The 27911-nt window shown below is 44.4% G+C and overlaps 1 protein-coding gene across 2 annotated transcripts in view; it reads right to left on the bottom strand.

Annotated features, from left to right (window-relative positions):
* Positions 1 to 722: 722 nt before the first annotated feature.
* Positions 723 to 27911, bottom strand: part of SLC7A11 (solute carrier family 7 member 11) — a 54360-nt gene continuing 27171 nt past the window's right edge. Inside the window, exons 7-12 of one of the 2 annotated variants that reach the window (XM_086464782.1) lie at positions 12377 to 12500; positions 11108 to 11211; positions 10513 to 10609; positions 8232 to 8381; positions 6266 to 6447; positions 723 to 786 (exon numbers count right to left, since the gene is read on the bottom strand). In XM_086464782.1, the coding sequence (XP_086320908.1) occupies positions 723 to 786; positions 6266 to 6447; positions 8232 to 8381; positions 10513 to 10609; positions 11108 to 11211; positions 12377 to 12500 (721 nt within the window). Of the gene's footprint in view, positions 791 to 6265; positions 6448 to 8231; positions 8382 to 10512; positions 10610 to 11107; positions 11212 to 12376; positions 12501 to 27911 lie in introns of both variants that reach the window. The other variant, XM_009946965.2, reaches the window with a different exon arrangement.

Raw genomic sequence — 27911 nt, 5'->3', positions numbered from 1 at the left:
ATACATACAAAAAGAAACATTGATAAAAACAGTAAAAGTTTCCAGACTGGTAGAAACTTTAACATATACGAAATTACTGCCCCCAGGCTAAAATCTTCCTGCCCTACCGGCAGAAATACTAATTCTCAGTAGATGCTCCCCATCAGCTGTAGTACAACTCTGGAGTGAAGAAACCTTGAATTTGCCACCACAAAGGTGTGGAAACCCTTGTGCTTTTGCATGAGCATGCTGGTTCTCCCAGCGAGCCAAAAGAAGTCAAACTGGGCTGCCAAATGGAGTGACGGGAAGAACATCAGGAAGCGAAACTCAGCAGAGCTTTATCTCCCCCTTTCTCTGGTGAGAGCTGGGTTCTTCAGCAAGCAGGACACGTTCTTCACAGTACACCTGTTATGTACACATTGCTTGAACCTATTTTCAGTGACAATGCAACCAAAATCCTAGTCTGATGAACCTACAGTTTGTTAAAGTATGACACTGTAACAAAAGAAATAGTGAAGAGGAGAGTTCTCTCGTAGCACAAGTTCTTGCTTTCTACATAAAACCAACCACATAAAAAAAATTTGCATCATCGTAAAAGACAGTTCTGGTAGCTGACTCGCTCGGTATCCATCTCGGCTGTGACTTGTTCCTCCCGTAGGCAGAACGTTAGGCAGAGGGAGAAACCTCCCTGCCCTCTTCCTCAGGTTGAAATGGAACACCAAGCCAAAAGCTGCACATGAAGATCACGACTTCTGGTCTTCCTCTGATGGGACAACTTCCAAGAGGATCTGCAATGTTAGTGTCACCCTGTCTGCAAAGACAAAACATACACATAGGAAATTTTGGTAGGGCTGGAGAAGGCAGAAGCAGACAGGAAAACGACCTTAGCTGCTACACAACCTGCCTGCACACATGGTTCACAGCGCTCACACCAGGTGCAGGTATCATTTAAATGCCTGATTCAAATTCTTTTCTTCCTTTTAACTGCAATTTCTTTACCTTTGATCCAAGGCTGTGCATATATAGTAAGAACGTAAGGGTATGAAGGCATAAACTTGTTCAATAAACACCTGCGTGCATTTAAAGGCTACCTTAAAGCACAACTACACTGCACAACTGCTTAAACAAGGTGGTAACATTGAAATAAAAGTCTGAAAGAGTTCAAACCAGTTAATTCAGCTGTGCCAAGGTCTGCCCAAACAAAAAAGAAAAAAAAATAAATAAAAGGCATCAATGATTACAAAGCTTCACAGGTCTGAGAATGTCATACAACCAAAGCAACTTCACGCTGTACTTTTGTCACTCTGGACATTTATTTCCTTCTTGTGTTTTTGGTGGTTTTCTTTTTAGGGTACCGATTCATAAATAGCACAGTTAATTTACATGTAGAATAGGAAAAGAGCATTCTTTTACCACTCCTTTCGCTGGTCACCTTTTTTTTTAGTCACCTGTTTTTGAACAAGCAGGAGCTGTTGTACAAGAAAGTTCTGATTTTCCTTGCCTAGCACAACATGTCGGCATTGACACCAGTGTAAAGTAAGGAGGGTAAATCTTTGCAGCTCATGGCAGACATGAACCAAACCTACTTTCCCGCTCTCCTCTCGCAGGCAGACTCTGCCATCCTTTGCTCCTCTCTGGAGGTCACCAGTTCAGCACAAAGCCGGGTTGCCCTTAGACCGTAAACTGACGGGGTCAGAGAGGCTGAGAGTCAACAGGGTCTGCGTTTTCCTCCCGCCTCCCTCCCCTGCCTGCAGAGCAGGGCTGGGCAGGACCAGGGTGAAGGGCAGGAGGAAGGCAGCAGCAGGAAGCCAGCAGGGCTTTGCCCCTGCCTTCCCACCCCTTCCAGGTTTGAGGCTGAGCAGAGGAAGAGAAACAGACTCTCTGTGAAGCCGAGCCACAGCATAACAGCTCTGGGAAAGGGCACGGCGGCAGCGGGAAAGCCGAGGCAGCTCGAGAGTGGGATGTGACCTTAACACCCTGTTGGACCAACTGGACAGCGAGCCCCTGCCCTGCCGTGGCAGGAGGTGGCAGCCGCTCCTCCATTCCCATGGGGCAGCTCTCCTCTGTGCTGGGATGCCGCCATGGAGGAGCAATCAGACGGGTGGGGGGGCTGGGGTGCTTGCTCAGGGTTGTTGGTTACAACATACTACGGATAAAACAGTGTAAGGAGTATTTTCCCCAAAAAAACGTTCCAATCTGTCTCCAGTCAGCATCTCTACGTTGCCTGCTTTGAGCTGTACCTGGAGTTACAGGACTAGCTTCACATTCGTAACAAGATAACTTAACACCATTTCAGTAAAGGTGACCCCACACACATCCTTTAAACCCTAATGTTCCCTTTTCAAGAGGAGAATTCACTGTAAATAGGTCCCAGGGGACAACCTTTATGACAAACCCAGACCTGGTACCTGTGTAAGCACCACACAAAGCTTGGGTGAGGAACGAAAGCAGCAATTTGCTGCGTATGTATAAGACTGGACATGAAATCCATGACAGCCAAATGCTGAGATGATTTCCTGCAGATCCAAACATCACAAACTCGACAACGAGAAGCAAACGGAGCATATAACACTACGGCCTGAGTGAGCAAGCATCCTCTCCTGGTGTTGTAAATAACCCTGAAAGACACATTTTGTCATATAAACAGATCTCTTTTCCAGCATGGGTTCAGGCTATGAAGAAATCGGGATTCAACTTCTAAGCTCCTCACAATTCAATCCGCTGTAAAGAAATAGATGCTTTAAATATGAGTCTAAGGTTGAGGCTTCCACTGAGGAAGCCCAAATAGAAGCGTTCTCGTGCTGGTGCGGCATCCTTTTACACACTGATATGCTTTGTAGGATTTGCTAGGCTTCTTTTTTCATTTTCATATTAGTTCTACAAAAAGCAAGAACGTGAAGGTCAAATGAAGCCTGTACTACCTGAAAATGATTTGTACCAGCACATCTGGTGCTACAGCAAAATTTCTTTGGAAGGAGAGAACAAAATGTTATTCTTACTGCAAAATACCACCCAGACCCTATTAACCCCGCAAACCGTGAAGTTACCTTTTGTTCAACACAGTAATTTGGGAAGGAGACTGGGCAATGTAAATGCCATTAAGGACAGTCAAAACGTACAGAAAAAATGACGTTGAGCCTTGGAGAGGATTTCTTGGGTAACCCGTTCCAGGGCTTTGCTACTGTCACCCGCCTGAAACCCCTTTCATAAATGTACTCCTCTTCAGGCTGGGTTTGTCATCCCGCTATTAATTCTGGCTGTTCAACTTCCCTCCCCTCTGATCCTTACAAAACCTCTGCTAATATCCAGTCCGATCTTACGTGGGGCTGGTCTATGCCCACGTGGTTTCCTGCACCAGTTCTGTCCTTCACTCAAATAGCGCGTGGGGTTCGTGAGCAGCAGTCATCTCTCCTCTCCAAAGCACGTCTGGCGAGCTGAACAAGTCAAGTTCCCCAACAAGGTGACTTGACAAAGGGGTAAAGAGAGCGCCACACCACCTGTCGATGTGCTGAGCGGTGCGGACGAAGCAGCCTGGGAAGCTGCCTTGTTAGCACAGTGCTGTGCTCAGGCTAACAGGCTTGGACTCCTCCTGCGGTACTGCAGGACAGACTTTGTTCGAGTCTAGTAGACTGCATCTATCACATTCTCCTTTGTCTAGAAAAATGAATTATCTTCCCAAAATGTCACACAGTTAATCTACAAAAATCTACCTCTTTAATGACAACTCCATTTTTTCATGTTGCCTGTTACCCCACGTCCGGAATGACTCTTTCATGCCTATGTACACTTCATGCATATTGTTTCAAGATTAGAACAGCAAGCTTGCAGCTGCCCAATGGCTTGTCTACATCTCACAGAGGTACCTTAAGTGAATTTATCCTCATTCAATGCCTTTGAAAAATGCTCTCAGGCTATACGGCGGAGCTCCCTTAAAACTCACAAAATAATGCCAGTTTAAGGACTCCACACAGAAGGTTTATTGCTGCTTCTGAGGGGGATTTTTTTTTTTTTTAATTAATTTAACAAGTAAATCTCCACTCTGCTCCACCCAAAACCTGTCAGCTTCAGTCTTCTGTCATTACCGTTATTTTGGGAATAATAATTGCAAAGCAAACAAGCTGTTTCACCCACTTACTGGCATCCGCTGCTTTCTCCTCTGAGCCAGCACACTGTGTCCATGCTCAGGTACCACACAGGCACCAGGCCTTCTTTCTAGCAGGAGAACTTTGTGTTATCTGAAAAGCTAGAAGATTCACCCTCATTGAAAAAGCTTCACATTATCCAGTCTACCTTAAAGAGAATATTTTTTCTCTCACCCAAGTAATGCAGTTCAACACTGGCATCCTGTGGCCAGAGATTCGAGTATCTGTATTCCAAAACCTCTGAGACTTCACAGAAAATGCCAAAAATCTCCTGGGTTTGATAAAGGGAAAAATTCCTAGTCCCTAAACATCAAGGCTGAGAAATTATAAACAGATGAAAAAACAAACTATTTAATAGAATGTGCTTTTGCATACAACTGTTTTCATTTGCACTGGAGCTTCCTACCCATTCCCAGGACATTCCAAGTAATTTATAATGTTATGGATATAAAATTAAGACCACCAGAGTGTCCTAGCCTTAAACTAACATCTTTTTCTGTAAATACTTTCTGCCCTATTGTCTATGGACTTCCCAGCATGAACTGAGAAGGAAATTCATAGGTCCTACAACAGACAGAACATAACCATATAACCTATATTTATATAGAGAAAATACATATAAAATGTTATAGTATAATAACATATATACAAAAAACCCATTCTTCTGTTGTGAGCAGCTCATTTTAAACCACCCCTTAAGACTGAAGCACAGAAGACAATATGCATTTTTGATTCAGCACCTATACAAATAAATTATTTTTACTTGAAAACTTTCCTGGATTGAGTTTTTCTTTTGCAGCAGAAGAGATTTTCTTTCAGTTTTGTTTAATAAACTATCCATCATTCCTCAAATATTTTGCCTATATTCTCGTTTCATGTTTTGAAAATTACCTCCCTTTTGAAAACCTATCATGCTGAGTTACAAAAAAGAGAAGAATGGGGAGCAGTAATAAATTACACTGACTTCTTTCTAATTGAAATGCTCCAAATAACCCTTCTCCAACACATCAGAACTTCCACAAATTCTTTCAAAAACTTTCAGAAATGGTATAAAAATTATTCTCTGTGTATTTCAGGCGTGAAATACTACAGCCAGCTCACACAGAGGTCGTTTTTCATGAAGCACAGAAACAATTTTCACAGAGGTGTGTCAGGCACTGTATATTTTGCTATCATTTTGTCAGGAGCCTCCGCTAAGGACAATATCCCCACACCAAGCCTGCCCGAGCCTGTCCCATTCCAAATATTCCTCAGTGGTTCACAGACACGTGGTCTCAGCAGGGAGCACCAAGGCCATCCTGTCATCACAGCTGCGGTGTCTATGTTTCCAAACCGATTCTCCTAGGAGTGTAACACTGTCTGTTAGCACAGGCCAACGGCCTGGGGGGAAGATGGGCAATTTGAAAGGAATCAGATGTTTGTAGGGGAAGGAGGGGAGAAGGGGACAGAGGGAGAGGCATCTAGTCACTTGAAGCCATTCAATAGCTGAAGAATAAGCTTGCTGTAAACATTAGCAGACATTGCACAGAATCACAGAAGGGTAGGAGTTGGAAGAGACCTCTGGAGATCATCTAGTCCAACCCCCCTGCCAAAGCAGGTCAGCCTAGAGCAGGTCACACAGGATCGCATCCAGGCGGGTTTTGAGCATCTCCAGAGAAGGAGACTCCACAGCCTCCCTGGGCAGCCTGTTCCAGGGCTCTGCCACCCTCAGAGTAAAGAAGTTCCTCCTCAGGTTCAAGCAGAACTTCCTGCGCTCCAGTTTGTGCCCGTTGCCCCTTGTCCTGTCACCGGGCACCACTGAGAAGAGCCTGGCCCCATCCTCTTGACACTCGCCCTTTAGGGATTTATCAGCGTTGATAAGGTCCCCTCTCAGCCATCTCTTCTCCAGGCTAAAGAGCCCCAGGTCTCCCAGCCTCTCCTCATAGGAGAGATGCTCCAGCCCCCTCATCATCTTCGCAGCCCTCTGCTGGACTCTGACACTGATGGTAACCAGCAGAGCAATCCCATGGTATGTGCAGAAGAAGAACTTGCATTGTCATCCCCAGCTCAGAGCAGCGGAGCGAATTGAACAGGAGGATTTCAAAACACTGGGAGCCCTGAGAAATTCCTGAAGTCAGCACAAAGGAGAAGAGTCCCAGCAGGACTTACCTAGGAGCTTTCTGAACCACTTTGGCTTCTTGTCCCACACAATAAAGAGGTAGTAGGCCGGAACTCCAGTCAGGGTTATTGCAAATCCAATCCCTGTATTCACTGGGTCAGAGTAAAGTGACAGTGCGACCATGAAGAGGCACGTGAAGGAAAATAATGCTGGAATAAACAGAGGCACCTGAAACATAACCACAAAAATATCCGTTACTTTACACTGACCGTGTTCGGGAATGACTATGGTGCTTGTGAACAAAACGCAGCAGTGCAGGACAGCTCTGGAATAACCGGGGTATCTAGAACATGCACACCAAATGTCAGCGACTGCAGAAACCAAGTCACACAGAGTGCTATGCAGTGAGCGCCATAGAAGTCTCTTAATTACACACTAAAACACTACAGGTTTTTACGTCCTTTATAACGTAAGGGCTGTAAATAAGTTACATTGCAAAAGTCCTTTCTCTAACCCCCAACAGATTAGGAAGCAGCTCTAACCGCAGTAAAGATTTCCTCTTTGATAATTACCTATTAGAAAACATTTTAAAACACAACCAGGAGTTCAAGTCACCTTTTAAAACTATTAAGAACATATTGATTTTCTTCCCAAGGTAAAAAAAAAATCTAGCAGGAAGAGACCAAATTAAACACCAATTTGACTAGTGATAAAGACACTTGATAGCATTATGCAACTGATAGCTATTGAAAAAGCACTTTCTGACTGTATGACTGATCATATTATCTGCGTCACTGTTAGTGACAAAAAAGTACAAAAAAATAACAATATCAGATTAATTCTCTCAATTGTCAAGAACATCACTACAATCACCATGTTAGCACCTCTCTGAAGGAAACACCTACAGGCATGGCTTGTGAGAGTTTTGGTGTAATGGAGAACTGGAGAGTTCCTTGGAGATTATTCTCTTCCTTTCATGCCTTGAAGCATCACTGTTTCTCTTTTGTGCACTGTCAAAAGCATTTTTTTTTTAATCAAAGCAAAATAGGTTGTGCTGTTAACCTTCTTATTTACAGATATACCTACAAAAATGCAACAGCGCACATTCTTAGTTCTTCACAAAATAGGCTACTTGGCAGTATACAAATAGGGATAGATGCCTACATTTTTTTCACGATGGACATCATCTTTCTGGATATATAATGGGACATCTTACTTTGTATGTTGTTATTTGTATTTTAAGTTATGTAAGTTAAGTAAGATGTTATTTAAGTAACATCTTACTTTGTATGTAAGATGTTACTTAAAATAAGCAAGAAGAATGGCAGAACCAAGGCCAAAACAGCTACTGTTCAATGGGTCAGAGTATTAGCATTTTCTTTCTGGGTTCACAATAACTGCGTCTGCAAATCCATTGCAAGCCCTAAATATCATAATCATAGCACTAACAGCTTATTTGCACATCCAATTGGCATATTTGCTATTGGATAGGCAATGAAATAAATGTCTAATGTTAATGCTTACATTTGACAGGAATTCTGGTGGCAAAATTATTGAGGCCTTTATCAGAGGAGACATTAAATAGAGGACTGGCTGAAAATCAGGTTGGCACACGTAACCCCAATATTTGCAGTCTGAACGAACCCCGTGTGACTACACACGGCTCAAGGTATTTTCACACAGCTTGCATCACGCTGCCTCAACGCAACAGACCGGCAAAACTGAGCCAACGCCTTCACTTCGGCACAGCCGCATCGGCCGCTTCCCCCCACGCACCAGGGGACAGGCCAGAACTCTCCTTCAGAAGGGAACGCAGCTCAGGTAGTGATTGGGAGCTTGCAGGAAAACACAAGGAGACCCTTCCATGCAAAAGACTGTTTTCTATTAATTCTGATTTCCTAAAAAAAAAAAAAGGTCAGCTTACTACATCAGAAAATGCTCCTTTACTGTCTGACTGCACCACACATCGGAGGGAGAAGGAGTCACGTAAAACAGTAGAGCGCGGAGGTTACCTTGAAAGGACGAGGCATATCGGGACGTTTATATCTGAGATAAATCAACCCAGCAACTACGAGTCCAATAAAAAGCCACCTGGCAAAACTGAGGAAATTCAGGAGGCTGTAGAGATCCCCGTTGAATAACATTATCATTGTGAGAGGATGCTGCAAAAGAAAGTCAGAACGTAAGAGGGGTTTAGTGGACTGATGTCTATTATTTTACAGCAGTGATACCAAATTTTTCCCTAGGGACAAGCAGCACAGCCTTTTGCAGAGACACCTGAGGGCCACAGACTCCAGGCCGGCCTTTGTCATGCCATCAGGTGTGACATCAACAGGCAGCTGTCCCCTGAGATCACGTTCCATCAGTATCTATCTGTCCCGGGTGGCCACACGTGATCAACACGTATCTGCCCCCTGCCACCCAGACAGGTGCACAGGCGCACAGCCCACTGTGGCACCAGAACATCCTGGGCACCGCTCTCACGGGGCCTGACAAACATTAGCCCCCTGCAGTTTTATTTGCTCATCGCTGACGCAAATAAGAGCGGTTACATTTTGGTCACACCTGATCATACAAAAGCAGAGGTTTCCAGATGTCTTGTGGAAGGAAAAAGTCTTATGGTACCCCAGGCTGCACCAGGGGAACTCAGCAAAGAGGGTGTGGTAAGGGGTAGCTACACACAACAGCCCCTAAAAGTTTACAATCTCCGTTTACAAGCACGATAACGCGAGAAAGGTGTCACGGGCAGTGAAGGAGAGCTAACAAGGGAAAAAACCAAAGTAAGGTCACAATCAGACTACATGATTTCTTAAGAGTTGCTACACACACATCTATCAAATACCAGGACATACGTACATAAACAGATTTCTCAATTCCTAAAAATGCTTTTTTTTGTTTTTTTAACAAGCCTCAGACACTGAACATGCTCATTTTCTCAGTTTCTCAAGAGCTCTTTCCTTTCTTACAGTGTGTAGACCTTGGCAGGAGAAATAAAATCGTAAAATGCTAAAACGCAGACTACTGATGCAGAATAAGGCAAAAAAAAAATTACAGTCTCTGAAGGAAAGCCATCTGCATATGAGAATCTGACTTTTTCAAAGGAAACCAATGCACTGGTGTAACAGGACCAGATGTGATAGCAGAAAACATCTTTCAGGAAAAAAAAAAAAAAAAAAAATTTTGTGCATTTCATTCCACAGAAAACAGTCAGTGCCATTTTCCTGAAAGGTATGATTACTTCATCCCAGAGAAATAAAATGCAAACTAAAAGCTTACATAAAATGAATTTCATTAAAACTTTTCACTGTAATCACGCTGCCTAATTTTCAAAATTTGGAAGCCTACAGCTGTATGGGCACATATAAAATTCAACATTTCAGCTGGCACTTCAGAAGTGAGCTTATAGGCATCTATAGCAAAACCTGATTTGAATTCCAGTGCCAGCATCTGATCTTACTAGCGCAGACTCACAGATACACATGTGTCTTCTGCTGTGGCAACCAGAGGTCTGCCCAGATATATTACAGCATGTAATACATTACAGCCCCCCAAAAGAGGGACTGAACACCCACAGTTATGAAGACTGCAAGTTAAGCGAAGAACTTCCTGGCACTGTGCAAACTGAGGTTTGAGGTCGGTATTTTGACTTTCTGTCCCAACATTTTACCACACAAATTAGTCTGCGATGCAAACACATGGCCAGCATTTAGCTCTGCTGCTATTTTAGAAGTCAGCACCAGGATTTCCACTATAATATTGGTGTTTTTACTTAGACAATTCACAGTCTACTGCCCAGGCACACGTTCTCTCATTTTTTAATCACCGCTACACTGCACTTCTGAGGGTTCCCCTTCCATTATGTTAGTGCATAATTGTTTGCATTTTTCACTATAAGGCGGTATAACGAGCCTTTAGGGTGCTCCCAGATGCTGGTGTTCAGCTGCACTTCCAGCTAAATTAATCCCTTTTTTGTTTGTTTGTTTAACTGGAGTTCGTTTCTCCGAGACAGAACTAGCTCATCACTAGCAGGTCCTTAGAAATAAAGGGCAATAAAACATGAATTACGTTGCAGCAACAGGCAGTCAAGTGCTACCGACAAGACGGCAAAGAGGAGATGATAGAATAAGAACAACTCCCAAATCTCATTCCTCTCTTTACTGTCCTCTGTCCTGCCCAAAGCCGATGCACACACTAATAAACACGACTCAAGCAGCGCCTAAATTCTGTCCAAACCCCCCAGAGCAAGCCTGTAATATGAATTCTTGTGCAGGAACATTTGTTTGTATGATTTACCAAAACAATGACAGCTGGCAGAGGAGTGTGCTTGCGGACATGAATCATGGAGAGAATTTCCGGAAGGTGACCCTCACGGGATGCAACGAAGAACATCCTGGTGGGAAATAAACGCGGACAGACTTTAAATGTGCTCATTAATGTGACTAGGGAAAGCGGCTCATGAAAGTCACAGAGCACAGCGGCACTTCTCAGGCTGGTCTGAGGTATTCTGAGTGAAAAGACCAGCAGGAGAAGCCCGTACACAGAAATCAAAGTCATCTCTAAAGGTGTCCCCTCTTTACCTTACATTAGGATCAGTGTTTGGAATTAGTTAACGTTTTCCCTCCAATTTCCCTGCTTCACACAAAACAAAGCAGCCATTAATTAAGTGCTACGCTTGGAGGGATCCATTTCCAAACCATTCAAAGGGTTTTAACAGTAACATACTAAACCCAACAGGAACAAAGTTGGAAAAAGCCCCACACCTGGTAAACATTATGGCCATTTTCCATGTCCTGCCAAAGGAATGACTCCTGCTCTACCCTCCCCTTGCTTCCCTACTCTCAGTGCCTCTCGCACGCCCTCCACCCCCAGCAGTGTCAGCAACGCTCACCTGGAGACTGCAAAAATGCCGCCATTCATAGATCCAAAGCAGGAGAGAGCAACAAATACTGGTACAGCTAAAGAAAAGTTTCCCATCAGTCGCTCAGCAAAGGTCTGTTGGAGGAGAGAGAAACATACAGTGTTTTTTCATAAAATGTGAAAGTAATTCTACTCTATTAAGCAATTATTAGTAAGTAGGGTAAGTTTTATTTATATCCCTTTTCTGCACCCCTCACTGAGTGCTGTGCATTTGCTACCTCTTGTTTTGTGACACCAAGGCTACTGCAGATAAGATCTCCCACCCTTACTCCTTCCTGCCTGTGAAAGGCCGCCAGTTGAGGTGGAACCAGGCCACGATTTACGTCAGTTCAGACCGTTATGACTCCGAAAAAGAAGACTCAGTCTGAATGGATCGAGGTCTGATCTGCATTCCTAGTCTTTCTTTTTCTACGTCCTTCATTTTACTTGGCTGATGCTATCCAGTGGTATAGTCCATCCACTCATGCTTGACTGTTCTGTGTCACCAGAACAGCCTTAATTGGAGTTTGCAGCACCACAGGAGACACATACAATTTTCTTCAGGTTTGCAAAATGTTTTGTTTCTAAATCTCCCACGAGCAGCAGAATTTAGTCATTTTTAAATGCCACGTCAATTGAAATAGCCATAGGCAGTGTCACTACTGGAAAGTGAATTGAAATTTTTATTTCCTCGTTGTGAGTCAGATACCATAAATACAAAAATCAGTGTCATCACCACAATTCAGGAGGAACAATCAAAGCAGTATTTCCAAGCCAGGTTGCCTTGCAACTGCTTCCCAAATGAACTCCAGTATCCACAGCAACCCCCTTCCTAAGTACTCGGGACGCACATTGTGCAGAGATAGCATTACCATTTTTTGCTACAAAAAATAGTTCAGAGCTCCCACTTCCACAAACATCTGTGTTTCCTGCCTCCCAGGAGTTTGGTCTAAAATTTAGCACAGAATTTTTCAAGCATGTACTTGGCTATAAAATTTAAGTCCTATTGTTTATATCAGGTGAATAAATATAGTCTAATATTATCTTACAAATGCTATCAATGGCCTTAAGTGCAACCTGACTCACCAGTCAAAAATCAGACTAAGCTTACCAGGATGCTGATAGGTGGTGCAAAAGAGGAGCCATAGAAAAGCCTGATTGTGTGCCCCCCCCCCCGAGTTTTTCCCCCTGGAAATAAGAATCTATCAACAAGCACAACTGCAGCAGGGATATAGTTTTGTATTTTCCTTCTGTAACTTACCACTGCTACAGCTTTTGAAAGCAGCAATTCCCCAGCACTGATTGTAGTGAAATAAGCCACGTTTGTTAACACATAGCCAACTGTGACGATAATCATTGAAATGCATATTGCGAGGGGTATGTTCCTGAAATACACAAGGCAGCTCATTATTTTGCAATCTGGTTGCTACTCCCTGAACATGAAACAAATAGCAAGAGAAGAAGCCACTAATGATGGTGAATGCACATTTGGTGATCTCAAAATATCATAATTAGAAACTACCAGTAAAAAATAACACATCTAAACAAAACCATCCAGACAAAGCAAAAAGGTTTATAATGAAGAGGTGAGAAACCATGGGAGGGAGGAGTCCTCTGGGAATGCCAAGACGCTGCAGTCCCCATGCTTCCCATACAAGAAGCATGGCCTATTTGAGCTGCCTACCCATACGGACACTCAAGACGAGTCCAACAGAAGGCCCAAAGAAGATGCATTATTTTCTGATCCTTTTTCTCAAAGAAACACAGCTGGGTCAGAATTTAAGGATCCTCTTCACTACCAGTCTTTATTCCCCAAAGAAATCCTTGACGTCAGTATGCCTGTAGAGAGCTGAAGGGAAGCTCTAAACTGAGACTAAATCAGTAACTAGACCGGGACAGTGTTGCTGTTGCAGGTCTTGCCCACCTCAGAAACCACGGTGTCAAGTACTGTGATCAGCCTGGACACACCAGTAGGTAAGAGGATCGTGCCACACTGCAGCACCAAATCCGGGTAGACACAATGATGCTGCATTAACCGACTGCTGCCTCACGCGAACGGTCCCAGGTGAAGGAGCTGGAAGGAGGGGAGCCAGTCGGCTTGTAGGACGTGCTTGTGGATGGAGACAGCAACAGCAAGGACCAGAGGAAACAGCCCAGAACACAACTGCTCTGGAGTTGTTCAGCCTGGAGAAGAGAAGGCTCTGGGGGGACCTTACAGCAGCCTTCCAATACCTGAGGGGGGCCTACAAGGAAGCTGGGGAGGGACTGTTTACAAAGGCACGTAGTGATAGGACGAGGGGCAATGGCTTTAAACTAGAAATGGGCGGATTTAGATTGGATATTGGGAAGAAGTTCTTTACCATAAGGGTGGTAAAGCACTGGAACAGTTTGCCCAGAGAGGTGGTGGAGGCCCCATCCCTGGAGACATTCAAGGTCAGGCTTGATGGGGCTCTGGGCAACCTGATCTAGCTAAAGATGCCCCTGCTCACTGCAGGGGGGTTGGAATAGGTGACCTTTGGGGGTCCCTTCCAGCCCAAACCATTCTGTGATTCTATGATTCACAAATACCATTTGAATGACTGAAACCACATTATTAAACTTAATAAACTATCTTTGTCCATTCTCACTCTTACCAAACACCTGTTTGCTTCTGATTTAAATCCCAGTCTAATTTCCTCCAAAACAAAACTAAAGGGAAGGAAAAAAATGCTCTTCTAAACATGACTGTTTCCTTAGCACTGTGGGTCCTGCCTTGTTATGCTGAAGAGCACTAACCCCCTTGGATAGCAAACCAACAACAAAAAACACTCATGAGAAGAATAAAACCCCCAAAACAAGCCAGAACTCGTCAGCAAGCACTAATCCGTTAAAAAGCCCACAGATCATAACTCATGCCTGCAGCAGCACAAGGGATGCTGTGCCTCCTACGCTCCTGAGCCCTCGTCTTCCGAGCAAAGCGAGTGCTCGGGCTGCACCTCCTTTTGTCTCCCGGCAGCAGCAGGCCTTCAGAGGGCTGCCGTGCGCTTGTACACTGCCCCTCCGAATGCTGCTTATTAGCCACTGCTTTCGGTGACAGATTTAGACAAAAATGAAAGGCCAGTTTCAAGATTTCAGGGAGGAGTATACAGTATGGTTCGTTTCTCACCGACACCTCAGTTCAGGTTTACACTTGGTCCTCGAACCATCTGAAAGCACAGACAGACCGGTACAAACCCTATGTAAACCCACTAAGTAAGAGCTTTAATCACGTCTTCCCAATCCATCCAATTTAAGAGGCAGTTCCCAATTTGCAACAGGATCCCATTATCAAGCTCTCTGCTACGAACTACAGTCACTGCACTGAAATAAAAGCTGTTATGCCATTCCAATAAAGATGACCTCCTTTCCTTGTAGGATCGCTGTACCAATTTTCTTGTATTTTAGATATTCTCCTAGACTTCCAAATCTTCTCTCCAAATCAGGAACAATCATACCTAAGTTCTACACTCCGTTCAATTATCTCTGCTGATGCAGACTTCACGTTTCCATTTCTGCAGCTTATGAATCAAACCCAACATAGGGTATTAGCACACCGATAAGCCATGTTTCCGATACAACGCAAATTCACAACTGCCACGCAGCTAGCTGAGCATTTTGGACTAGAGGGAGAGAGAAAATTCAAGGAAAAAACCCTACTTTTCACTTTAAGATTTTGATTTATTGAAGTTAAAACTTCTGATGGGACACTTGACCACTTCAGCATGACATTTCTTAGGAAAAAAGTCTTAGAACCAAGACAGAAATCTTGTCCAACTGGTAAAGATCCCAGAACAGCTAATGGGTTAAAAACAATAGCATTGTGCGTGCTTAGATACAGGAGAATGCAATATTTCATTTACTTAAAGCAGGCCCAGGTCTTGAACTTGCATTGAAGTGGCTACTGGTTACTGTAGGGCAGCGTGTTCCTTTTGCATTCCAACTCAGAGTGAAATCTCAACAGATTTCAAAAAGCAAGAAAAATTCTTTTCAAATCAGCTGTTTTTGTGAGCAGACCTTGAGGTGCTGACGTTAGCCCCAAACCTATACAACAATTTGGAAGTGTCTCGTGCATTAATGCCAAGACAACATCCAAGCAGGCTGCTCCTCAGGTAGGAGGGGAAGCCACTGCCAAGAAAGTCTTTTGCAATATTCATCTCTTCTCCCAGAACTTTGAAGAAAATCAGTATCAAAAGGAAAAGAAAATATCTGAGGAAGCATGAATCAGGAAATATTAACAATATAATTAAAAAGTCTTCATAAAATCAGATGAGACACAATTAGGGTAGCGTCTAAGCATCTGAATGTTGATTAAAATTGAATCGCATCTGCACACATTTCAAGAGTTACCCACCCCTGGCTAATATCCAAAGCCAAATCTTCCCCTTCTGCCCTATATATAAAGCAATTGTAATAAAGAATCACAACAGCTTAAACTAACAGCACATCTCCCTTGCACTTCCCAGAAAAAGAGTCACTGGGAAGTCTCCCATCACAAGAGCATCTGGAATGCGGATAGTCCACCCTGTGGCTATACAGGGCTGAAATTCGTCCTTCTAGAGCCTGTAAGGGGCCCTGGAGCTGGGGCACAGGGTTCAGTTATTCAGGATATCCGCTGGGTTTTGGATGTGACCTTTGGTGTTGTGGAACCATAGATCTTCTGATAGTCTGCTCTAGTACTGCTCTACCTCCTGCAAATATTTTTGAGAGAAAAAACACAGAGCAGACCCAGTAACAGGGGGAGGGGAGAAAAAAAAGGGAGAAAGGGAAAGCAAGCCAGAGCGAGAACCTGGGGATAAGAAGAACAATATCAATAAATCAGCTGAGGAACATTACCAGAAATCTACAGCTCACATCCCAGCTTAACAACAACTTCTGTAACAGGACACGGTGAGCGCTAAGAGCTGTGACCACTGCGGGCTGCTCTTTCCATGAAATGACAAGCACACAGCCAAACAGGCCCCCCTCAGTCACGTGAGGTTGCAAGTATGAAACCACTGTCGCCACATCCATAGCTGTTCAGAGGCCGTGCCAAAATCATCTCCTGTTTCAAAGCCGCGTTTTACAAGTGCTCACTCTGGGTCGGCTCTCCTGGAAATGCTGCACCAACGGCACCCAGCTGGGAAACACAAATAAGGGGGTCTAACCAATTAATCAGTGACATAAGCCACATCTTTACTGTGCTATGGAAATAGTGAAAGATACAACCTGTTACACTTACATTTACCAAAAAAAGAAAAAAAAAAAAAAAAGGAAAAAAGGTCAGAGGAAAAGTCCTGATCCTTTCACGTGGTTTCCAAGCAAGGATTTGCTTGGTTTTCACGAGAGTGAGCCTGCACATGCTGTATTTCTTGAGTTGAAAATTTACCACCACAGGAGTTTCAAGACCATTTTCAAAAGTTCCCTTGTGCAATAATTTATTCACCATCAGCAGTCTGTTAAGCAATTTTCCAAATAAACTGTCTCCAGATTTTGGCACTCTTTAAAAAACCTAATCATTCATTGCACTGTCCATAAGGACAAAGCTTGGCAGAAGAAGTCACAACTGCAAGTTTATCCAAACAACCTGATGCTTGCAAAAATAACCAAATGCAATACAGAAAGCAGCAAGAGAGCCCTAGTAATTTCATATTCCAGGTCTTCAGTGCAAGACCAGAAGAGGTATAGCCTTGGCTTAGTAAGTGCCACTTTCCAGAGCCCGATCTACGTCTCTTGCCATTCCCAGGTGGTCATTCTGTGAGCTGCAGCAATCCCAAACCCTGAACAGGACATCTGTAGGAACAGGACATAAACCTCTGATGCGTGTTTTTCACACGAAAGTAGCCTGCCAGACCGCCTGTTGCACAGAAGGGATCAAATGGTTCTCACCAAGTCAACACATGCAAAAATGACAACCTCACCCATCTGTTAGGAGAAAAGGAGGATGCAAAACTTAAAAGGAGGCCACCTCCCAGGACAGAATCAAAGCCAGGAAGAGAGAAGCGAAAAGAGATGGGAATCATCACAGCACCTCTTGAATCCACGTAATTATAAATGCTAATACAGGTCTCGGCAATGACTGACTTTAGCAAAGAGCTATTATTATTTTGTTTATTGTAGCGAAGGTTCTCCTCAGCAGATCACCACTTCTCCTTCCTCCACTGCCTCCCAGTATGTTCCAAACTGGAGCTGCTGTGGGCTTGCAGCTCAGACACTGTTAAATTAGGTGGCTTCTCTTCAACTTCTTTTGATTATGATTTTCCAGGGGAGAAATGAAAAAAGGAAAGACTAGCTATTAAACTGTGCTCTCAGTTACTCCACCAGAGCTCCACATATGTTACTGATAGAACGAGCGTTAAAGGGCTCCCATCTCCATTCCAATGTATTGGTCCTGCACCGCTGACATCTACAGAGACACAGCAGCACAACACTGAGGTAAGAGTGTGAAGAATCAGGCCATGGTCTGCATTTAAAAACCTTCTCACTTTCTGTCGGCTAGCAAGAGAAGGAAAAGGGTTCTGCTGTGCCTAATTACTTGCTTTCTTCCCAGTGTTTGACTTCACTAGTTCAGATTGTAATTGGTTACAGCTCATAAAAGGAGTTTTCTATGACCAACCGACTTTAAAGGGTGAAACTGCGTTACAAGTGTGCAGGGAAGGGCAGCAGATTTTATTAAATGTTTCCAATACCCTTTCCAGCAGGCTTTCCCAAACACCGAGTTAGCATAAATACTCTCTTGGCTAAAACTTAAGACCTAGGAAGGTACCTTTTACACAGGGTAACACTGCTCTCCATAACATCTCCTTCTAGGCGCACCCTCCCAGATGAAGTCCCAAGCAGAAGATCTGTCAACAGCCCTAGAGAGAGTGAGGATAACTGAGACGCTCACAAGGCAATTTGTTAATAAGAGTTTTAAACCTGGCTGAGGTCACACCGCATACCAGCTCAGGCTGGCAAGCCCGATTTCACCAGAGCACTGTATTCATTTATGTCGTGGCCCAAGCCCTGACTTGTCAAGTCCATGCATTTTATGCAATACCTTTCTTTGAAGGGTAGAACAAATGCTCTGAAACTTGGGACTGCCAGCTAGAGACCTCTCATGTTCAAGCAGGATCCTCAATCTTTTCACATGGAGTAGATAGCTTTCCTGGCATTCCCAAAGAAAACTAAGCCAACACAGCAGACATTAAAGATGACAGCTAAATCCACCAAGGACTTGTGAGGCTACAAAGCCAGATATTAGTCACGCTGTCTCTGCTCAGCCACGCACACTTCTTGTACAGCAAGTGCACGAGCACTGTTAGGAACCAGAAAGCAGGCACAGAGGCAGTACACAGAGCTGCTGAAATAATACGAAATGCAAGTAAAATGGGAGCTTAATTTTTAAAAAATCTCTTTAAAAAAAGAAATGGAACGGGGACTTGAAACATAAGATATAAATCATCCCCTGTGACTTCTCCACCAACTCTCTGATAAACCATTTCCATATGTCCATAAGTGCCAGTATTCAACATTTTTACATTACCTCACTTGAAAACTTGTTGTATAAACTTTATAACCGTTTCCAAGAGACATGTGAATAATCACACCTGGCTTTTATTTTGCCCCATAAGTTGACCCCAAGTCACACCCCTCCCGAGGGCCCAAAGGTCCCAAGGACCTAGGCTGGCTTTTCTTTCCCACCTAGCCACCCCTGCATAGAGCTAGGCTTGCCCTGGAAACTCAGGTGTGCTTGTCCTCAGAGAGCCTGGGAGGCTTAAATGGAGGAAAGTCAGGCGCCTGGAAACATGGGCAGCAGCCAAGCAGGATCTGTAACAGAAGATCTGCATTTAGCATTTCAGAACCTAAAATGGCAGTAAAGATGCTTGGATGAAGATGCTCGTTCACCTAGGGTATTGCAATAAAAGTGTGGTTTGGGTTGGACCTGTAACTAAAACGGTGTCTGCTGCTCTCTCTCACAAAAGCCTCGCTTTTAAAGGCAGCACAGGCAGATTCATAGGATTCAAATACATATTTGTCACTCCTGAGTTTGATGAATGACTTCCGTGCTTCGACCTACCATCAGCATTCTGACACCCTCCCTTTACTCCGTTGGCGGGGAACTTTCACGTGCTCTAGGAAGTTTGTGACCTTTTCTACCAGAGACACAAAGACTCCGATTTGACTTTTATCGCCCAGCTCCCACTGAACCAGGAGGTGAAGAGAGCACCTCTGTTCTGCCACAGGCTCCAGCATTTTATTTTCTTCTGAGGCCTATTTGCTGGAAGTGCTTACAGCACTACCAGTTGTGTAGGCTATGGTGAGAAGCAACAGTAAATCACGGTGCTTGCTTGGAGACGAGGATGCCATAATCACAAACCTGACATGGGGCTGTAAGAACAAAATGCCTGCCTGCACCCAGCTCACGTATGGAAATGAAGGGGAGTGGGGCAGAGGCTCAGTTTGAAGCACCTCCTCCAGGCTGCCTTATCCAGCCCAGGATGGCAGGTCTGCTGCCTCTTAACTGCTCCATACAGCCATATACCTCACTGCCAGGGTGAAAATAAATGCAAAAAGGAAGATGTGATGTAATTGTGTATTAAAAGTAGTGGTATTTATTACAAGAGGCTTTCCTGGGAATTTGAAATAATTAATTCTCTGAACATCTGATTTATGAACAGGGTCTACTTTCCCCAGGTAGAATCACCTTTTGTAGGAAAGCCGGAGCCTCCTCAAGTTCCCCGCAGACTTACAGGCAGGCAGGTACAGCCCCTTTCCCATGAAGCACGCAGACAGCAGTCAGCAGAGCGCTGGCAGCATCTGGGGGCAATATTCAGCTGTATAAACAGGGGAACCTGTGGTGGGAAATGAGCAGATCAGGCCTCATAGCTGGGAAACCTCAGCCAGCAGCTACCACGTAACAATAACGTTATGGCCAGGGAAAGAGATTTCGGTGGCTACAAAAGGAATCCCCCTAAAAACCGTGCTGCCTGTCGCAGCACCCTTCCCGCACTCTCACAGGCACCTGAGCATGTGCAGGCAGCGGGGCCGGGGTGGAAGCAGTGCCCTGCCTTGCTCTGTGTGTGTTTCTGTTGCCTATACTGAGGACATAAGTTTCTGATTTATGGCACGGCAAAAGGCAAAGCAACACCTTCAGTAATAGAGGGAGCAGGCTGGCGAGGCTGCTATCACTCCCAAAATGAGCTGCTCAGGCTCAGAGCCTGGGAACAAGGAACCTCAATACAAAACCCCTCGCTCAGCTCTGGTGGAGGGTACAGGAGGGGACGCCAGAGGTGAACTTTTTAGGAAACATCACCGGTAGCATCTTAATGACTCCTTATGGCAATGAGGGGAGACAAATGCTTAGGTGCATAGCGGGATAGAGGGAGGAGTGTGTGTCTCTGTGGGTGTGTGCATAAAAGGACCAGATTTTTCATGCCTGTTAAATTCCTTAACATTTAGTTTTGAGCAGGAGAGTCTCCACAATGCCAAGGATCATAAAGGAACAATCTGCTGCTGTATGTCACCATTGATATTTCAGCACGAATGAAAATTGCACCATTCAGTGATGAAAAGAGCAGCTACCTGTAATAAGGAGCACCATGGAAATGGAAATACCATTTACCAAGAAAGGCTTTTCTTCTGAAGGAATTCAAAATGCGAAAAATGGTAACTGTGGGTACCTCGAAGCATTACATTTTAAAAGATATAAAAGGGTTTAAAAGAATTTAAAAGGAGATGTCAACAATACCGCACTGCCATGAAGGGGGCTGTCTGGCAGACAAATAGTATTCTCAGCAGAAAGCAAGGAAATGGGGCTCTTGCTAAGGACAGCCTAGCAGCCTGGCCACAGGCGTGGGACAGCCCACATAGCACACTGAAATAACTGCAAGAAATGACCAAGTTCTGATGCAGAAGAGAAAGACAGAAAACTCCAAGTGCGAGCTGAAATATGCCTTTGCAGCATGCAGTAACTGGAGGCACTTGAATGGAGTTCAAACGGGAATATCATCCTTTTCTATTACCTTCAGTGCTTCGAGAAAGGAAAGATCTTTCAGATAAGCTGAAATCCTCTCCTGCTAAAACTTCATCATACTTGAACTACAATCACATGCAGAGGAGAAGAGCATATCCTCTTTTATTTTTTAAGAAGTGATGAAGTGATGTCATGAAGAGAAACATACAGAATTCTCAAAATCACCAGTAAGGCTGGATTTTCCTTTTTCTGTGACCAAGCTGAGGAATCTTAACCATAACCCCCTTAGAGAGTTAATACTGAAATCCTTCTGCAAATCAAGTTCCTTCCAGTTTGGACAGTGACATGCAACAGCCAGAATTATTAATCTCCTTCAATGATCTTGGACAGTACAGTCAATGACCCTTAGGATTTTAAGTGTGACTCACCTTTGCAACTGCACACTGTTCAGTGTACCCTCTGTCAATGATGCACTATTACTCCATGCTGGAATCTTAAAATGAAAGTGATGATGATGGTTTATACAGAACTTACTGCACTGTCTCTTACTCTGACTCAAAATCAACCCATTAAAAACCACTTACTAGTGCCATCAAAAAGCCCTACAACCTGGCACTCCACAGCACACTGTCCCGCACCAGCCTCCCTGACATCTGAAAGAAGCCTAGAGAAAATACCAGCTCTCTGGAACAGGACAAATTTATGTGTTAGTTTAGCAAAAGCACTTGCAAGGCTTGTTTCAGTAACCAAAATAAGCACAAAGCAGGATTTGGTCCACTGCGGGGAAAATTATTGTCTCAGGAGCAGAGAAAATACGCAATTCATTATGCCTCAGGGTAGTTCTCCTGACTCTGACAACGGCCGACACCATGCCCAGGTGGCCTACAGCTCGGACCTACTTCTGCCTGGCATAGTCTGCAACTAAGAAAAAGATTCTCGTCATGGTCTTCACAAGTACCAAGCAAGAATCCTAAAGTGATTCTGCTTATTTTTCACATCTATAGAAATATTCTGTTCCTAGACCCACAAGAAGCTCATCTCCTAATGAAGTTTTGCCCATGGAAAAGGAATTTCGTGGTCCTCTGTGCTCTTTGTGGATAAATCTTAACCTTTATCTGGCTTTGCTTAGCAACTGTTTTTTTCCGGTAATAAACAGATATGAAAAAATGGAAGTATTATGATATCAAAATTACTCTTCTAAGGGACACTGCATTCCATCATACTTCAAAAAATTAAATACTGTAATTATACAGTCCGTGTTTTTGCAATGAACAAAACACAGTGACAATGTGAAGATGCAAATAACAGTGCTTGCTCAACAACAAGTGTTACAAGTGAATGAGGATTGACATAACAGACCAGAGCAGTGCAACTTGTAAAATGCAGATTATTCACTTCACAGCTCCTCCAGAGCCATTATAATCTTATACAAATCCTCTTACTTTACAGTTCATGGATATAGGCTGTACTGTAATTTAAATGATTGAAAACTCTTATGGGTTGTTAGTTAACAACATTCTTTTCTTAAATATAATATCACTGTCACTGTATATTAAAATTCCAACATGCTCACAGTCAAATATGAAAGTATAAGCTACACCATAAGCGCCCTCCATCCAGAACATCAGTACACCCACAAGCACACACACAAAGCAGCTGCCACGTAGGGAAGGGCTGTGCAGGGAATAGGAATCGGAATATTGGCTGGCTAAGAAGGACCTGCAGCCTCCTCTGATGGCAATCCTGTGATCACGCAGAGAGGAACATGCTCATCTACAGGAAAGACGCACAAAGCCAAACTATCTAGTTTTGATACGACTATTATGTACCTTTAAATACAAGCCAGTAACTTCACTAGTTACTAAAGCTGAACAATCAAATAAGACAACTCCATTGAATGTCTCATCCAAAAAGACTGTGTCAAAGTTGAGCAAGTTACTCTGCTAGTCAAACCGAATGGAACATATTCCTTTCCTTGTGCATGATAATACCATTGCTATTGATATTTTGACCATGCTGCTCTGAAGGGTAAGTACTCCTGATGACATGGCACATGTTAACAACTGTTTGTGCAGCTATAAAACTCTATCTGATGCACATGAGTACAATAAAGAACATACCACCGTTGCAATTTTAGTCGTCCATTCCTCTATTTGTGTTTTAGTCTCCCACTTTCTATTTTTTACCAATTAAAAAAAAAAAAAAAAAAAAGCTATCTCACTTTCTCTGGCAGTTAGTTACCAGCATCAGCCTATAGAAATTTTGCACGGTGCTCTGACAAAAGGTGACGGTTAACAGCGTGCACGATGCTGCTATAGCTTCTGGTGTAACACCACGCTCACCTAGCACTGCAGTTTGTCAGCTTTGAGGCTCAGCATCAAAGGCAGAAGGAAACAAAAGGGGCACAAAGAGGCTCACCCTCTTTGCAGGCAGGAAAGGGTGTGCCATACGACCAGAACACCACCCTCGGAATTAAACTAGCCGTCTCTGCCATATATAACTATCTGTAGGCCTTGAGTGTAGGCTTGCTTTTATAAATAACAGGAGGAACAGCTGTGAGACTCTCTTTTTGCCTATACACAGGATGTAACCAACACCGACAGTACCCACGAGCAAAGACTGCTCCACACCTGTGCAACTTCCTAAGGAATTTCTTGGCTTCTGTTGGGTTTTACAGTGAGATTTCAGTGCTATGTGACACCCAGATTTAAATCTCAGACCAAAACACTACAGCAAGTGCTCTGCATCGCCTCCTCCGCGGCTAATGCCGTCAGTAAAAAAGGAAGGAAGAGCACCAGTGTCAGAGGGAAACAGGCTCCTGTTTTAAAGGGGGAAAGGGAAAACCCGCTACACTGCAGAGCAGCGTCAACACCAAAAGCTGTATAAACCACACTTGCTTTCTCTCACAAGGAGTATAACCACTACAGGGCCTAAGGGGATGAATGTGGAGGCCGCGGGGGAGCCGCCGTGCCAGGGCTCTGTATCAAAAGGCAGGCTCTGAACCACCTCTGGTCACATACTTTGTCACCCTGCCCAGCTGTTAGCCCCCAAGCACAGTCCGATAGCCGTTATCAGCCGGTACAGTCAGGGTTTTCAGGCATTGCGTGAGCAAACACAGAGGCCACACACCATAGGTAAATGAAAAACTGCTTCTCAAGCTAGCAATTCTTACGTAGACAAAATGTTGGCTGATTTGGCTCGGTGTGTTTGGCACAAAGGACTCGGTGCCATGGCTGACACTGTAAGTGCACAGACACAGATGTATCTGATCCCTACTTGGATAATTTTAATTTTTTTCCCCATCTGGTTATAACTGATCTGGTGAGTTTACTCACTTGTCCATCTACCATTAACGCACTGCTGTCTCACCTCTTTTCCAGTAAATTCAGTCAGGCCACCTGCTTATGAACCACTGAAAAAGAATGGAAATGTCTAATGAGAGCCTGGGACCGCCACTGCAGCCAAGAGGAGAGCTAGCTTAGCCCTGAGAGACCCATGATCTCTCCAGTAAATGCAGTGTGTTTTACAGCTCTGGACCTTTAGCAGTACATTAGTCTTGCAGGAGATTTTTATTCCTGCAATGAATATTCTGCTGAGCTGCTCAGGGTTCCCATAAAGAGGATACTGTCACCCTTCTGCACAGGTACTGCTACGTCCCTCAGCGCCAAGAGACAGATGTTGAAACAGTCGTGCATGTATTTCAGGTGGCAAAAACGAAGGGAAACAGGGCAGCGGAAATCCGAAGGTTTCGCTGTTTTGTCGTTACGTGACATCAGCCTGCTGGTAAAGCAGATTAGGGTTTTGCCAACTACCGGGGTAGACAGCAAATAAACATTTGGTTTACTTCCTTAACAGAGCTGATTCATAGTAACAATGATTCACACAAACAAATAAAAAAAGAAAAAGGAAAAAGGAAAGCAAACACCCCTTGCGCTCAGCAGGTTATCACATCAGCAAGCAAATCCAGCCACCAGGGCTGGGCAGGAGCAGCCGGCTCCGGAGTGATGCGGTGCTGCGCAGCGCAAGCGGAACAGCTGCTGAAGGGACAGCCGGGGTGGCCACCACCATGAGCTGAAGCCGGCATGTAGGCTCACTGCACCCTTATGCCTTGGAGCCACCAGAGCTCTGGGCAACTCTGAGCCAGAGGTGCTGTGAGATCCTCCTCAATAGCCAGCCAGCTCTCACAAACCGGGGGGGCTCTCGGCACCCCAGGGACACGCTGCGGAGGAGGAGGGAGGGCAGGAAGCTCCAGCTGAGCTCCCTGAACTCTGCTTCCTCGAAAGAGGTGCCACGGGCTTGGCAGAGGATGAGAAACCTGCTGGAGGGTTTGCCTTTAGGGGTCTCCTTCCACACAGATGTTTGCCTCTTCCGTGCACACCCGGTCAGGACACCTGACATCATCAGCATTACACTGACACAGGCAGTCACTGGCAAAACTCAAAGTGTTGAAATATCCTCATCCCCTGTTGACGAGGAGATTAGCCCAGAGCTCCTTTCTCCACTACCCTTGAATCAGAAAAAATAAGGCTGTGTGTCGCAGCAGCCCATGCACCTGCTCGTCTACTCCTTCCACCGGGCCACCACCGGAACCTCTCCCCCCCAGCAGACGCCTCTCCTTCAGCAGGAGCCTGCCTCAATGATGCGTTTTCTGAGCTATGAGTAATCTTCAAAAAGTTTCGAGTGTTTCCAGAATTCTGAGAGATTTTGTTCAGTCATTTTCATTTCAAGTTGGGCCTTTTATCTCAAACCACGGAGTCTACATAAACAGAAACAACAGCTTCTGAAGCCCTGCCTTAGTGTAGACACTGCCTTAGTGGGGAGACCATCGCACAGGCAGCCAGCTCTGCCGTCCTGCCTCACCCTGCTCCCTCCTGACAATACGCACAGGAACAGAACCACTTCTAGCCCCGTGTCCTGGCATATATCAGCATGGTATTATGGCCTCTGTATTTTTCCTTTTCCCCTCTCTTTTTCCTTCCATCCTCCAGCTACCTTTGCTGAATATCTTTGATTTTTCAGGTAGCTGGCTACCTGCCTGATTTCTGTACTAATATCTTTGCCATATCTTTATTACATTCTCGAGACATAACAGGAACCACTATTAATTTCAATACACATATGCACAGCTAAAACCCAGCACAGCAATACTGATCTAGCCCTGCATCTATAGCATCTAGTTTTGTTCTTCCATTTTCCCACTCACTCTTCCTTAAACCCCCATGCCAGGCACGTGTTATAATTAACTTTGAATGTACGAAGTAATAAATCATACTACAAAAATCAAACAGAACAACCAGACAACTACACTTTTCTTTTCTAGTATACCCTCAAAGCTTAGGTAGGAAATCTGCATTTCCTAGTCCTGAATATTTCCATGGCCATCATCTAGACTTTTGCGTGAGCTGGATCATTTTATACAAGGAATATAAATGTTAGAACAGGCAATTATACAAGTGACCTTGTCTTTCTTCATTCAATAGTGAATTATTAGTCTCCTCAACTGTAATTTCATGAGACATCCTTATTGTCTTAATTAATGATCAAGGTACCCCTTTGAAACCTTTACAGATGCTATAGATTGCATCAGTCTCTTTTCTAATTTACACGTATTGACTGGTATATCAGTTTAAAGCCTGTCACAGGTAGCTCTTCACAGCAGCCAATTTCTAAACAGAACACCACTTTTTTTTTTTTTTTTTTTTTTGCATTAAAATAGAAAGATAATAAAGTGGAAGTAGGAGATATAAACACTGGAAGTCAGCTGAACCAAATCAAATGCTAAATTGGTGTTTAGAAAGCAGCTGCTAATGACAAAGATACTGGCGCCTGAAAACTGCACCCGAGGATCATCTCTCTCTCGTGATGTGGAATTGCACTACAGGGCTCAGCACTGATATAAGCACCAAAAAACATGGGATAGAGGGGGGGGGGGGGGGGGGGGGGGGGGAAGAGAAAGAAACTGCACAAGAGAAGGAAAAAGAAACAATAACATATGTTTAACGTGTGTCACGTACACATTCCTGAACATTACAGACTGTGATAGTATCCATGATGTCAATCCCTAACTCAATGCCTAAGGAAAACCTGCAGCCTCGGGAGTGCAGCATGCTCACCCAGCAGCTACCCACGGCTGCCTGCGGAGGCACGGGAGGAAGAGGAACAGTGCCCAGTGAAAACTGCAGCCTTGTGCCATCCCTGCTGCCGAAGCTTTGCTCTTGGTGACCCCCGTTCCGGATGACAGGCGAATTCATGCAGCAAGTCCTCTTCCCAGCCCCTCTGCAGCCTGCACGCGGTGCTCCGGTGAACACCAAGCCCTGCTCGGGCACCCAGTGCACGTGTCAAAGACATGGCAAGGGACCCAGGTCCGCAGGGTGCCTTTCTGTGCACATTTGGATAGCCCAGACTCAGGCTGCGAGGCACACCGAGTCTGCCAGCCGCGCTCTCTGCTTCCTCTCTCTTACGGCACAGTGCTGCTGTGGAGGAGGACCCACTGCACCTGTGGGGCAAGGCACACCGACCCAGGGGTGGTAGGAGGAATTTGTATTCAGCAGCCTAGAACAGGGCAAATAAGAACTAAAGGACTGAATCTGCATCCTCAGTTAATTGTGAGATCTATCCAGCAGCTAGTGTTCTGGAACTCTCAAAAATTGCAGGGCCAAAGAAAAGTCTGTGCTACAAGAGCACAGGATAATCCACATTATCAAATCCAACAATCCAGTTCAATGAAACAGAAGTTAAAGAAATAAAAAAAGAACCCAACTACTTGGATTTCAATGTGGGTTACCAACACCCCATTCCAACCTGACCATCTCCCTGGTTTAGCTCCAGCTGCTAACACATTTAAAAT

The sequence above is a fragment of the Leptosomus discolor genome, chromosome 4, assembly GCF_034619465.1.
Source record: "Leptosomus discolor isolate bLepDis1 chromosome 4, bLepDis1.hap2, whole genome shotgun sequence".
In the NCBI taxonomy this organism is placed as follows: Eukaryota; Metazoa; Chordata; class Aves; order Leptosomiformes; family Leptosomidae; genus Leptosomus; species Leptosomus discolor.
The sequence above is the reverse complement of the archived record's forward strand: the minus strand, read 5'-3'. Positions and strand labels throughout refer to the sequence as shown.